The 14,473-nt window shown below is 45.9% G+C and overlaps 1 protein-coding gene across 1 annotated transcript; it reads left to right on the top strand.

Annotated features, from left to right (window-relative positions):
- The first annotated feature begins 8,660 nt into the window (after positions 1-8,660).
- On the top strand, positions 8,661-13,479 carry SOX21 (SRY-box transcription factor 21). Its single transcript, XM_070408773.1, has one exon. It carries the CDS (start codon positions 10,032-10,034, stop codon positions 10,860-10,862), a length of 831 nt encoding a protein of 276 aa, XP_070264874.1. The 5' UTR covers positions 8,661-10,031; the 3' UTR covers positions 10,863-13,479.
- Positions 13,480-14,473: the final 994 nt, after the last annotated feature.

The raw sequence follows: 14,473 nt of genomic DNA on the forward strand, positions 1-14,473 counted from the left end.
AAAATGTAAGAATAATAGATGAATAAGAATTCTACCAGACAACTATAAGATGTTACTCAGAGAAACTAAAGAACAGCAATATAATGGAAGAATGCCAGGCTCATGTATTAGAAGTATTAAAATTGTAAAGATGTTAATTCCCCCCAAATCAACCTAGAGATTCATAACAATCTTCATTTAAATTGTTTTTAAAAAAATATTTTTATTTTAGTAAATCTTAAAAGTTCTCATCACAAGAAAAAATTTTGTAACTGTGTGTGGTGACAGATGTTAACTAGACTTACTGTGATTATGTCATAATGTACAGAAATCTCAAATTATGTTGTACACCTGGATCTAATATAATGTTGTGTCAACTATACCTCAATTAAAAATTAAAAATTTCCATTTCTAGAGAATATTTAGAAGCTGACAATCTTTTCTAAAATTTATACAAAAATGCAAAGGTCAAGAGTAGCCAAGATACTTTCGAATAAGAAGATGCAAAGATTTGCTCTGTCAGAATTAGGATAGTGCAATATTAGTGCAAATTTTAAAAATATGAAGCAAAATAGCTCAGAAACCAATTTACTTTGTTTGGCAAAGGGAGCGAGAATGAGTAGTATAAAAAGGCAGTCTTTTCAATTAATCGTTCTAGAAAATTGAGTATCCATATGGAAAGGAATCAAACTCATACTATATACAAAAATCAATTTCAGATGGATTCTAGAAATGCAGAAATAGCTCCTATAAGACCAACCCTCCCATGGATAATAATCATAAACTTGGGACAGCGTATTAAAAAATTACTCTCTGAACGCCTGAAGGAAATTCAAATGCAAACAGAAACACAAAGAGATACACTTGGAAAAGGGTACAGCACTAAGTGAGTTTCCCATTTTTAATTTTGCCTGTAAAATCTCTTGCATGGGTACAACAGTAGACAGGAGCAAGAATGCCTATAGCAGCCAGTACACATGGTTAAAATCCAGAAACAGGAGAGTATAAGCAAATACATAATGGTATATTTACACCATTGACTATTCGCTAACAGCTAAGAGGAATAAACTCAGTGACATGCAGTCATATTGAGTCCAAACAATATAATTAAATGAAAAACTTCATCAATAAGGATTTTCTACAGAAGTCTTAACTTATAAAACTGTTATAAGTTAAAAACAAATTAAAATTAAAATGTAGTTTTAAAGGATACGTATAGATAAACAAAGCTGTATGGCTAATACAAAAATCAAGGAAACGGAAATGATTACATTGGGTTAGGAAGGCAAGAACCTAGTTTACTGAGAAGATCATTTTGTTTGATACAGGTTTATCGGCAGGTTTTTTTTTCTTTTTTTTAATTTATTGTCTAAAGTTTTACATATGTCTCCTTTTTCCCTGCTTGACCCCCCCCCCCCCCCGCCCCCCGCCCCAAGCCATTCCCACCCCGGGCAAGCCCCCACCACCCCAGTGTCTGTGTCTATTGGTTATGCTAATATGCATGCATACAAGTCCTTTGGTTGCTCTCTAACCCCCTCCCCTCCCCTGCCATTTGTCTCTGGATCTATTCTTGTTCATCAAATTATGTTGTTCATTATATCCCACATAGAGTGAGATCATGTGATATTTATCTTTCTCCGACTGGCTTATTTCGCTTAGCATAATACTCTGCAGTTCCATCCATGCTGTTGCAAATGGTAAAAGTTCCTTCTTTTTTATAGTGGCATAATATTCCATTATGTAGATGTACCACAGTTTTTTAATCCACTCATCTGCTGATGGGCACATAGGCTGTTTCCAAATCTTAGCTATTGTAAATTGTGCTGCTAAGAACACAGGGGTGCATATATCCCTTCTGATTGGTGTTTCTGGTTTCTTGGGGTATAGTCCTAGAAGTGGGATCACTGGGTCAAATGGAAGTTCCATTTTTAACTTTTTGAGGAAAGGCCATACTGTCTTCAACAGTGACTGCACCAGTCTGCATTCCCACCAGCAGTGCACGAGGGCTTCTTTTTCTCCACATCCTCTCCAGCACTTGTCGTTTGTTGATTTGTTGATAATAGCCATTCTGACAGATGTGAGATGGTAACACATTGTCCTTTTGATTTGCATCTCTCAGATGATTAGTGACTTTGAGCATGTTTTCATATGTCTCTCAGTCTTCTGTATGTCCTCTTTCGAAAAGTGTCTATTTAGGTCCTTTGCCCATTTTTTAAATTGGATTGTTTATCTTCCTTTTGTTAAGTTGTATGAGTTCTCTGTAAATTTTGGAGATTAAACCTTATCTGAAATATCATTGGCAAATATGTTCTCCCATGCAGTAGGCTTTCTTATTGTTTTGTTGATGGTTTCTTTTGCTGTGCAGAAGCTTTTTATTTTGATGTAGTCCCATTTGTTTATTTTCTCCTTAGTCTCCATTGCCCTAGGAGCTGTGTCAGTAAAGATATTGCTACGACATATGTCTGCTATTCTGCTGCCTATGGAGTCTTATAGGATTTTTATGGTTTCCCGTCTTACATTTAAGTCCTTTAGCCATTTTGAATTTGTTTTTGTGTATGGGGTAAGTTGGTGGTCTAATTTCATTTTTTTGCATGTATCTGACCAAATTTCTCAGCACCATTTATTGAAGAGACTGTCTTGACTCCATTGTATGCTCTTGCCTCCTTTGTCAAATATTAATTGAGCATAATGGCTTGGGTCAATTTCTGGGTTCTCTGTTCTGTTCCAGTGTTCTATATGTCTGTTCTTGTGCCAGTACCAGGCAGTTTTGAGAACAGTGGCTTGGTAATATAGCTTAATATCTGGTATTGTGATCCCTCCAACTTTGTTCTTCTTTCTCAGGATTGTTGCAGCTATTCAGGGTCTTTTTTTATTCCAGATGAATTTTTGGAGAGTTTGTTCTAGATCTTTGAAGTCTGTCATTGGTATTTTAATGGAGATTGCATTGAATCTATAGATTGCTTTGGGTAATATGGTCATTTTAATGATGTTGGTTCTACCAGTCCATGAACATGGTATGTTTTTCCATTTGTTTATGTCTTCCTCTATCTCTTTTTTCAATGTCCTGTAATTTTCCGTGTACAGGTCTTTTACCTCCTTAGTTAAGTTTATTCCTAGGTATCTTAATTTTTTTGGTGCAATGGTAAATGGGATTTTTTTTTTGTTTCTCTTTCTGTGAGTTCATTATTGATGTATAAAAAGGCCATAATTTCTGGGAGTTAATTTTGTATCCTGCTACATTGCCAAATTCATTTATTAGGTCTAGTAGTTTTTTGATGGAGCCTTTGGGTTTTTCTATGTATAGTATCATGTCATCTGTGAATAAGGACAGTTTTACTTCTTCTTTTCCAATTTGGATGCCTTTTATTTCTTCTTCTTGTCTGATCGCTATGCCTAGCACTTCCAGTACTATGTCAAACAGGAGTGATGAAAGTGGGCATCCCTGTCTTGTTCCCGTTCTCAGGGGAAATGAGTTTAGTTTTTGCCCATTGAGTATGATGTTGGCTATAGGTTTGTCATATAAGGCTTTTATTATGTTGAGGTATGATCCCTCTATTCCCACTTTTCAGCAGGTTTTATTTGGGGTGGTAGATTCATAGGTACTTGTCGTATTATTAAATAAATAAATAGACCATTGATGGAGCAATTGTGAGATTGCATCATGAATCAGGCATTGTACACTGGAGTTTACAAAAGAAAGGTAGAAAGAAATCGATGAAGGAGGGAAGGAAAGAGAAGGAGAAGTGGGATGGACAATTAGGGTTGAGGGAACACAAAGACTGAGATTAGATATCATTGTTATGAGATTTCCTTTTAGCAGCGCTTGGCTATCAGAGAAAGGGTAGGAACTGGGTTCATTCGGGGCTGGCAATTGTTCAGTGTTTGCAGTGGGAGGCCCACAGCATGAGGCATAGTGGATTGCAGCTGAGGCCAAATCTATGCCGACAACCCCAGGAGCTGGGGCAGTCTGGGTGTGGAGCAGCCAAAACAGGACTTTGAGAGACTATCTCTGGTGATTGGGGTGTTGTTGTTGTGGGTTTGGAACGCATTATTGGAGAGATTGCCATTGGGCACTCCCTCAGAGAGGGGGTGGGGCATGGAGTGAGTCACAGAAGGCTTGAGGAAGTAGGTGGAATTGAGGATCTAAGCCAGGAAGGGGTTGAGCCTTCCACAGGGACTCAGAGTGAAGATGGTAAAGAACATCAGCTTGGTTCAGATCCCACTTCTTCCACTTTTTGGTTTTGACTTTGGGCAAGTTCCTTATTCATCTGCTCTAAGGTTCATTTCCCTGATTGCAAATAAGGTAACTCTTACCTCATAGAGTTTTCCTAAAAATTAAAGAAGATAATGTATGTAAAAGATATGGTAACTTAAGAACTCAAATGTTGGCTCTAAAACAATCAATCTGCTTAGCAAATGAGTTCAAAAGCAAACACATCCTTAGAGAGAAGCTGAATCTGAGTGGCAGGAGCACACAGGGCAGGGCAATCTGGAAGTTGGAAGGGAGGACAGCCAGACAGAGGGACACGGTAAAGCCGGAAGCATGGCTTATTTACCACCCTGCTGGAATACTGCAGGGGTACTCCCTCTTTCACATTTGTTCTTGCTCAAAAGCAAAAGAAGCGTATGTGGTGATGAATGTACAAGTAACCCTACTGCACCAGAACCCAGTCTCATTTAAATACTATGGATTGGAGGGTTTTTCATTACACAGGCCACATGATATGATGACTGTTGACTGTCCAACCCTCCTCATTCGTTTCTGTGTTTGCTCAAGGCTAGCTTCTTTCCACTTAAAAAAGCAGTCATCCCGGGAGAAATAAATCTCTCCATTGCTTTTATGGCGTTCTTGGGATCTGAAATTAGTACTTTGTGAAGTTGTCTGTCTTGGATTATCTGTATTGTCTTTTTTCCCTTAGGTGTCTTTTGGCGGGGGGAGGGGGGGGGGAGAAAGGGGGATTGAGAAGTAGTTTTTTACTTTGTTTTTCTTGCTCTGTCATCTAAGTAAAGCTCCTTTAAAAAATATTAGCCTGTGCCCTAACCGGTTTGGCTCAGTGGATAGAGCATCGGCCTGCAGACTGAAGGGTCCCAGGTTCGATTCCGGTCAAGGGCATGTACTTTGGTTGTGGGCACATCCCCAGTAGGGGGTGTGCAGGAGGCAGCTGATGGATGTTTCTCTCTCATCGATGTTTCTAACTCTCTATCCCTCTCTGTAAAAAATCAATAAAATATATTTTAAAATGTTAGCCTGTGTGACGATATCACTGCAAAAAAGGAATGAGAAAAGTTGTCTCTATAATTGATCTGGATACTCTCAGTTTCCAAGTATGGCCAGAGCAGTGAGAATAAAGGGACAGAAATCTCATAAAGATGAAAATACAGCAGTAAAAGGCCACTTGTGCAGCTGTTCTCTCTTGCCATGACTGTCTGATTCAACTCCTCTTCCCCTCCGGCTTTATGTGGACCAGGGGTTGGGGGTTTTCCCCTTGGGGGGAGGGGAGAGCTGGCTGATAGGAGTGTGGCTGATGAGAGTAGAACTAGGGAGCTGGAGTAGAACTCAAGAACTGAGACAACAGCCTAAGGCTGGCTTTTGTCACAGTTTGCTCATTTCCTTCTTAACAGGACTAACAGGCTGTATTACCTTTCCATTCAGGTCTGAAAGCTTCTGAATTCTTTCATTGTATTTGCTTACGACCACAGCCCCAAAGTTATCTAACTATAGTTGCCTACTCTCAGCGTTCCAGGTGTGATGACTTGGCCTCCGCATTTTGAAGATATCACCTTTGCTGCCCAGTCCCTTCCGTGTGGTTTACCACCTCCACGGTTCCAGAAAAATATGATGGTGAGCCATCTGGGTGAAAATCCAGTGAGAAAGTGGAGCCAGAGAGGGTGGAGGACAATGATTCCCTTCACTCTGATCCCGTCTTCCTTTGGGACCAAAATATTCTCCCCGCCTTTAGAAAGAGGAGAAGAAAGAGAAAGCCAGTCAGACTGGTATGGCCAAGGTATTTTTTTATTCCCCAACAACCTCATTGCTGCCTCCTAGTGAAAGTTTTAGAATTGAAAAAAAAAGACCATTTACTGGGGAGGATTTGGGGGTTGGGGGGAAGAAAATGAATTTGCACAGATTCACAAACTGTTTCTGAGAGTATCTCTGCCTGTCAGTTTCTGATTGGATATATTTGTGAGCACAGGTGTATTACTGTGGCCACAAGGAAAATACAGAACCCACGCAGACTCTACTGATCAAGGTACACTTTTCTGTGGGAGCTCACAATCAAAAGTTGCCAATAAAAAGCCCAACAGACTTATAGTTCTCTTTCAATTTATTTCTCTTTTACTATTCACTCACACAGGGTATTCTCTTTCCCATATCTTGGTATTTTTCACCTTTAGGTAAAAACTGCATAAGAACAAAAGTATAATATTACGTTTATTCAAACATAAAATTTGTGGAAATATATGCTGGTACATAAAAAAAAGAGAAGGCACGGAACTTACTTTGTGGGAAGCTCAACCAGATTGAGGCAAGAGGCATGAGGTTGGTTAATAAGAGCAGTGCCCGCTGCCTTCCTTTCATGCACAGCTTACTGTGAGGACCTTGCCTTGGTTGGCAAGAATTTAGGCCAAGAATATTGGTCCCCTAAAAACTGAAATCAAAAACCAAATCTCTTCTATTCTGAAATGTGTGCGATTTATTTTGTGAACAGACAAACAAGCAGACCAACAGCCATTTTCTTTTTAGGAAAGAAAAGCACCTTTGTTTTGCACAGGTTAACATTCTTGGACTTAAGAACTTTGAAATTTTGTTTATTTAGTATCACTAAACCGTCGATATTGCACAATTTACAAAACTACCAAGGACACATATGTGTTTTATTTTTATACACTATTGCACAGATAAGCATACATTTCAATCACATATACAAACCTTTCTTTCCATTGTAATAGTGCATTGCAATATTTTTTTAACTTACACTTGAAAGGAGTATATTATAATTTAACTAACCAGTATAAAATATCTTTTCTCAATCCTTATCCTTTTGTATATGTCAAGATAATTTTTATGATTAGACACAACTGTGTTCACAATGTTTAGTGACTAACAGTGTTTCATATCTTTCATCCCCATGCATATGGTCTTTGTATAACAGTGGATCATATTTTGTCTCAAAACTACTATACAAGTTAGTAGGTTAAAAGCTCAGAGCGGATAATTTTGTAGCTTATCATCATAAAACAGTATATTTACTATTCTAGTCAGTGTAATTACACCTGCTCATGTTTTAATGTTGCTCCACCGAGTCTGTGAATGACAGAGTGTCTTTAGAGAGCCTGTAAAGGAATATGGTTCTAGAGAAATCAGTCCAATTGTTGTAGCAATACAAGGGCATAACTGATACAAAGTAAACATTTGTAAATGTGATAGCTTAAGAAAAATACAGACTCCTACACATTTCACTGCTGATTTCCATTTCTAAATTAAAGCAACAATCTCTGTTCTATTTATTAGAATGAGCAATAAAACAAGCCCACCTCTTAATTTTTATTTAAGTCCATAACTTCAATCAGTGCTCTGGGTCTGTGTTTGTTTGTGTATGAGTTGAACATATATCACAGGGAAGACATGAAGAATCAATCACTTACAGAACTTCCTACTGGCTGGCACACACCACAGGTCTAGGTAAAATCCAAACAGCCAAAGAAAGAAGGCAAGCAAGTTCTCCCTGAAGGACAGGACAACTTATGAATGAAACTCCCACACTGATCATGTTATAAGTATGCTGCAGTGTACCAAGAAGTGAGAAAAATATGCAAACAAAATCATGCTGGATTTTTGCATCATGTCAACTATAAAGAAAAAAAACTGCTCTTAAGAAAAGTGTGTTTAACAACATAGAAATATTCCAGAATGTCGTGATTGGCATGTTTCACTTTTGTCTTTTATAGAGAAACATTCTATATTTCTCTTTTATTTTGAACGCCTTCACCCACACTCTGCATTTAAGTGAGATACTGTAAGCTAACTGTACCTTAAAGAGATCAGCATATAGATGGCTCTGACGACCGGAATAGAAACAAAACAAAACACCCAGAATTTTTTTAAAAGTTGAACAGTTAGCCAAGGATGCCTAATAGGTTGCCAAGAGCATGCTCAGTCCCTCCTCGGTTACTTTTCACATTACTACCTCTGACTGCGTGCGTCACCGGTGCAAGAAAATGCGGGAAGCCTCTGTTCCAAGTAACATCTCAACATCCAAGGAAAATGAGCACATTCTTGCTAGGAATAGTCTCCAAAATTTTCTAGGGTGCATCCTCGAGACTCTCCCTGGTGCGCTCCTCCTTCCTCTGGGCAGAGGATCCCGGAGCCTCGACCAGTGCTGCTCCGGCTGGCCAGGGTAGCGGGGATGACTCCGGGGGTTGCCCACGCCAAACAGCGCGCAGACTCCGCGGCGCATCCCGGCTCTCCACTTGCTCCCAAGTGAAAAGCGGTGGGAGGAGGAGTAAGGAGGAGGGAGGAGGAGGGAGAGGTAAAAGGGATCCTGTTGAATTCGAGGTCCTGGGGGTGTGGGAGCGGGAGGAGGCTCCTCTGGTCCCTCCTCCCTCATGGAGTCCTGGGCTCCACCTCCTCCACATGCCCCCAGATATACACACACTCGGCCGCGGCTGGACATGCACTCCCAGCGCCGGCTCCGGGCGCGCGCACACGCAGGTGGCGACACTCACCTGAGCCGGTGCCCGGGGCTCCTGCCGCGTCGGGAGCGGCGGCGGAGCGGCGGCCGGCGCCGGGAAGGGGCCCACGGGGCCGCGGCAGCCGGGGACGCGGGAAGAGCCCCGGCGCGGATCTACGAACTGAGGTGACGGCGCGGTTTCCTTCAATCCCCTCCTCCGGCACCTTCGCCTCCGCGCCTGCCGGGTTCTGGCCCGAGAACCCTGGAAAGAGGGGCCCCCGGCTCGGCGCACCCGCGGGCGCACCCTGCGAGGCCCGCGCGCCGGCGCACGAAACTTGGGCGAAGTTAGTTGCCAGGACCCGGCGGACACCCCGAGGAGCCAGGTGGGGACGCGGCCGGTGCCGGGCCAGCCGCGCCGAGGCGGCGCCGCCTTCCCCGCTCCGCGCTCTCCGAGATCCCCAGGCGGCCGGCACGCCCGGAGGGGCTGGGAGCGAGCGGAGCCGGCATGGCCCCGGGGACTGTGAGACGCGGCGCCTCGGCTAGTCCGGAGGATTTCCTCTGAGGCCCGGGGACCCCAACCTTGATCAAGCCACATCCTACCTCCTTCTCCGACCCGCACCCGGAGAGGAAGACCCGCGGGGCAGGTGTTGGGGGCGCAGACAGTGCCCCCCTTCCACAAAACCCAGCCTACTGGGGGGAGGAAGTGGGGGGCCCCATCAGCGCGCCCTGCCCGGAGCCAGGAAGACCGGCTGGAGCTGCTGTATTTGTATCGATATCCACTGCTGCACTGTTTTCGCGTGGTGCGCCCGGACCCTCCTCCGCCTTCCCCTCCTCTTCCTCCTCCGGGACCACCTCTCCTCCTCCTCCCCCACCCCCATCTGCTACTGTCAAATGAGAAAGTCACCGCGATCCCAGGCACTCCAGCCACCGAGAGCCCCCTTTGGCACTGGGCAGCACGCGGCGACGGGCCGCGCAGCTCAACTTGGTGGAACCTCCGCGACGCAACTTTCCGGGCTGCTGCGCATGGAAGAGAGAAAAGACTGACCCCGGGCCGAGCTCTGCCGGGCAGAGGCGACCTGCAGGGAGTTCGCGAGAAAACGCCGCCGGTCGGAGAGGAAGGACAAAAAGAAAGCAGAGGGCACACTGCCACCGCGGGGTGGGGGCCCCGCCTGAAAGTTACCGCGCTCGGGAGAGTTCTTCCCCCGAGCGCGCGGCCCTAGAGAGCAGGGCAGCCCGAGACGCGGCGCGGCCCTGGGCTGGTCGCCCGGCCCCCTCCTCCCGAGCGGGAGCGTGTCCCCGCGGGCAGCCAACATTGATTTCCTCCGGGCCCAGGGCGACGGCCCGGGCGGCGGCGGGCTGCAGCCGCGGTCCGGCGAGAGCATGTCCAAGCCGGTGGACCACGTCAAGCGGCCCATGAACGCTTTCATGGTGTGGTCGCGGGCTCAGAGGCGCAAAATGGCCCAGGAGAACCCCAAGATGCACAACTCGGAGATCAGCAAGCGCCTGGGGGCCGAGTGGAAGCTGCTCACGGAGTCGGAGAAAAGGCCGTTCATCGACGAGGCGAAGCGCCTGCGCGCCATGCACATGAAGGAGCACCCCGACTACAAGTACCGGCCGCGGCGCAAGCCCAAGACGCTGCTCAAAAAGGACAAGTTCGCCTTCCCGGTGCCCTACGGCCTGGGCGGCGTGGCCGACGCCGAGCACCCGGCGCTCAAGGCGGGCGCCGGGCTGCACGCGGGCGCCGGCGGCGGCCTGGTGCCGGAGTCGCTGCTCGCCAACCCGGAGAAGGCGGCCGCCGCCGCCGCCGCCGCCGCCGCTCGCGTCTTCTTCCCGCAGTCGGCCGCCGCCGCCGCCGCCGCCGCTGCCGCCGCCGCCGCGGGCAGCCCCTACTCCCTGCTCGACCTGGGCTCCAAGATGGCAGAGATCTCCTCGTCGTCGTCCGGCCTCCCGTACGCGTCGTCGCTGGGCTACCCGACCACGGGCGCCGGCGCCTTCCACGGCGCGGCGGCGGCGGCTGCAGCGGCCGCCGCGGCCGCCGGGGGGCACACGCACTCGCACCCCAGCCCGGGCAACCCGGGCTACATGATCCCGTGCAACTGCAGCGCCTGGCCCAGCCCCGGGCTGCAGCCGCCGCTCGCCTACATCCTGCTGCCGGGCATGGGCAAGCCTCAGCTGGACCCTTACCCCGCGGCCTACGCCGCCGCGCTATGACCCCCGCGGGGCCACCTGGCGAGGTTCGGTGTGCACACATGTACATATGTATAGGTACGAGCTCTGCGGCCACCCGGCGCGCCCTCCCGCCACGGGGGACCCCGGGTTGTTTGTACATAAGATGTATAGGTGCCAGGCAGAGGCAGAGATGCCAGTCGGGGCGCGAGCGCGCGTGTGAATTCACAGCATCATTTCGGAACCGCGCTTCGGCAGCCAGCTTTAAAGTGGGCAGTTGTATTCCGGCAGGAGTTGGCGTTTGTTTTGCACTTCGGAACCTGTTGCGTTTGGGCCCATAGAGGTGGAGTCACTTTTTGACATGCTGGGCACTCCAGTTTTGTTTGTTGGAAGTTTATTGTCGGTTTTATTTTTGTTTCTCATTATCTTTCTCTCATTCCCCCCCCCCCCCCCCCCCCCCGCCCCTCCTGGTCTGCGTTGCATGCACACTGTTCAAATGTTAGGTCTGAAATGGCTGACACCAGGGAAAACCAGATCTATGCCATTCGTTCCTTTGGAGCGGGATGGTGCTGAGCAGCCTTGCTCCCTATTTGTCCTGTTTGAACTTTGCCAATCTCTGCTCTCTCAAGCAGAAACCCCAGACCGGATCCATTCTTGACCAGTGACCAGCTCGAATCTGGCCTTTTGTGTGTGAGATGATCGCGGTTTCTTTTGTTTCTCACGCCATATGCAAATCAGAGCAAGAGCTCTTTCTCAAGAGCAAGGAATGCAAACAAGAAATATGTGTGCGATTGAAAAGTTGTCAATTGGATCTTCCCCCTTAAGTAAAAACAAAACAGGTGGAAATCACCCTGAGTCCACTCACTCGGATTTGCTGACACAGTTTATAGACAATGTAAAGGCCCTGTTTCTATTTTCCCCTATGGCTGAGATTGTAAATGTGTACATGTTCGTGAAAACATTAAGTCTGAGAATGTGTTATTTGCGTTGCCCTAAATTTGAGTCGATTTTAGACTCTAAAGCATTTTGAGCAAATATCAAAGTTAACTTTTTAAAAATTACAATTTTACCTAAGATTAAATTGGACTTTTTTTTTTTTTGCCTGAGTGGCAATTATATATTTATTATTTAGCAAAACTGAAAGAAAAAAACACCCACAGAATTGTTTTGACAGATGTCTCTCGTTGTCAGCCAGCATTTCTCCACCAACTTGAACCGTTTAAATGTGTTTTGGAATTCCCTCCCTAATTAGCTTATTTTTTAGATCATCTGCAATTCATTTGCAATTTATGATAAAACACATTTTAGAGAAAAGAACCTTCCTCAATTATAGCTTTTGTGTTTCTTTTTAAATGTATATATTTTGACTAATGTTTGTGAATGAAGTTGGCTAACATGTATTTAGTTTCATTTTGGCTTTATGTAATATACAGTTTTTAAAAGTTTAAGTATTGGTTTTAACCTTTATGTATAAATGGTTTTCTTGTGTGATCTTCTAATTTAATATTAGACATCTAAACTATATCTGTAAATTAGAATCCGACTATCACTCTGTTCATTTTTTGAACAAAGAGTTTAAATAAAGCCTGAACCAGGGAAAAGAGAAAATCCTCTATTTCTTGTTGAGTTCCTAACAAGATTTTTATCTGAATTGCCCTTACGTGCCTGGTCCAGGTGAAGTGTAAGGTATCCTCCAAAGGCAGCCTTTGTTTCACTTTTGAATAGATTTACTAGGAAATCTAAATCAAGCCATTGTTATTCAGAGCCAAAAACCTGATTTATCACATTTTTAATCGTGAATAGGAAAGAAGATTTAAAAACCCAAGTAGTTGTATTATCTTGAGGGGGAAAAAAAAAAGGCATTCATGAACCAGTAGAACAGAGCCCATTGAAAACATCCAGACCGTTCAAAGCATTTCACTAGTTTCCAGTAACATTTTAAGAGGGGAAAGTTGCCTGACCGCTTTATCTTGTTAGTAGGAGAGCCCCGGCACTTGCACCAGTGTAATTTGTTCACGTATCTTTGGCAAATACCTTATTTACACCTTAAGATTTTATGTGGAAGAATTACCACAGCTAACAACAACATACAACTTTGGGCCTCTGTAGGGCTTTATTTTGTCATGCTAATGGCATTTAAATAGAAGTATAACACATTCTAATGGAGAGGGTTGAATTTCCAGATCTAGACAAGTTTCCACTGGAAAATGTTTGAAATCACAAAGGATTTTACTTTTAGAGAAGAGATTATAAGGCACCAGGAAGAATATCAGAGAACAAATTAATTAATAAAGGGAGATCTTTACCCCCCCCCCCCCTCACGAAGTAGAAATTCTCAAGACACAACACTCAACTGGTTTTAAACTCCTTCCCCATTGACAGAGACCATCTCTGGAGCTGCAGTCTTTATAAGCAACCCAACTCTTTAAAGTCATTGTTTTCCCCCCAATGGAATATTTTAAAAACCATGAAAAGTTTTGGAAATGTGAGAAATAGGCTCTGCTGGTTTGACCCTGATTCACTAATTAAAACGATCCCTCTCCTGTTATTCCCCGAGCTCTTTGCAATATTATAAGTTAATTCATATGGTTCTGAGCGATTATGCAAAACTAATTTGGACTGTCCAGGGGTAATTATCCCTGACACGGTTAATTAAATCCTTTCAAGCCTTCGTCTTTGCCTTTTGTAGCAGCCCATCACTTCTCAACACGGAACTTCCTGCGGCTCTCTGGAAATCACCCCAGCCCTAAATCTTAGTTACCTCCCTGAGACTCCCAGCTCGGGCCCCACCGGCCGAAGATTCCCCGCCCCCTACCACCCCCTCCCCTTTTCCCAAAGAACAGCGCTTTCTGGGAGCCAAGCTCTGGAGTATTGAATGAGAAGAGGACTGGCAAGATAGGGAAGGGGAGGAGGGAGGATGCCTGGAGTGAGCGCGCAGGGTCACACAGCCAACAGATTGTGCGGCAGTTTGAGTACGTCCACAGGCCCACAGGGGGTGACTAGTTTATCACCCCTCTGTCTTCAATGGCCTTGCTAACCGGTTGCGCCTGGAGAAAGCTAGACTGCGCGGAAGGGGAGCGACCCCGGGACAAGAGGAGGTGGAGAGGGCCCGGTGTGTGTTTAAGAGTCTGAAAGTGACCCACAGATACAGCGCTGGGACTAAGCCAAGAGCTGCTGCAAATCGAGATCTCCACCTACCCATGTCTATACCTCTCTCTCTCCCTCCCTCCTTCCTCCCTTCCCATCCCTTCCTTCTGTTTGTTCTCCTTGCATTGACGCTTCTTTTTACGGTTTAAAAAAGCCACGACATTTCTTGGGTAGTCACGGTTGCCTACGGGCTTTAAACAAGTCTCACATGCCAGGGGCCAGGCGTGTTGCCTTTCAGCTTTGCGCAAACAGGTGGAATTGTTCTGCTCGAGCTATAAGGACCGGAGCTGGGGCACGCGGCCGTTCGCGGGATGGCTTCGGGGAGCAGTGGAGTCACTTCGTCTGACCATTTCCAATCCCCTCGCCTCCAAAATGGAAACAAAACAGCGGGGATCTCTCTCTCACCCCCTTGGCCGGGGGCTGCCTCTGCGAGGGGCGCAGAAGATGTAGAGGGGACTCGACCGTCTTCCCGGAGCGCCGTGCCAGCCAATCAGAGCGCGGCTCGGGCG

The sequence above is a fragment of the Myotis yumanensis genome, unplaced genomic scaffold (genome assembly GCF_028538775.1).
Source record: "Myotis yumanensis isolate MYYU_CA2020_CCGP unplaced genomic scaffold, mMyoYum1.0.hap1 SCAF_3, whole genome shotgun sequence".
NCBI classification, from domain to species: Eukaryota; Metazoa; Chordata; class Mammalia; order Chiroptera; family Vespertilionidae; genus Myotis; species Myotis yumanensis.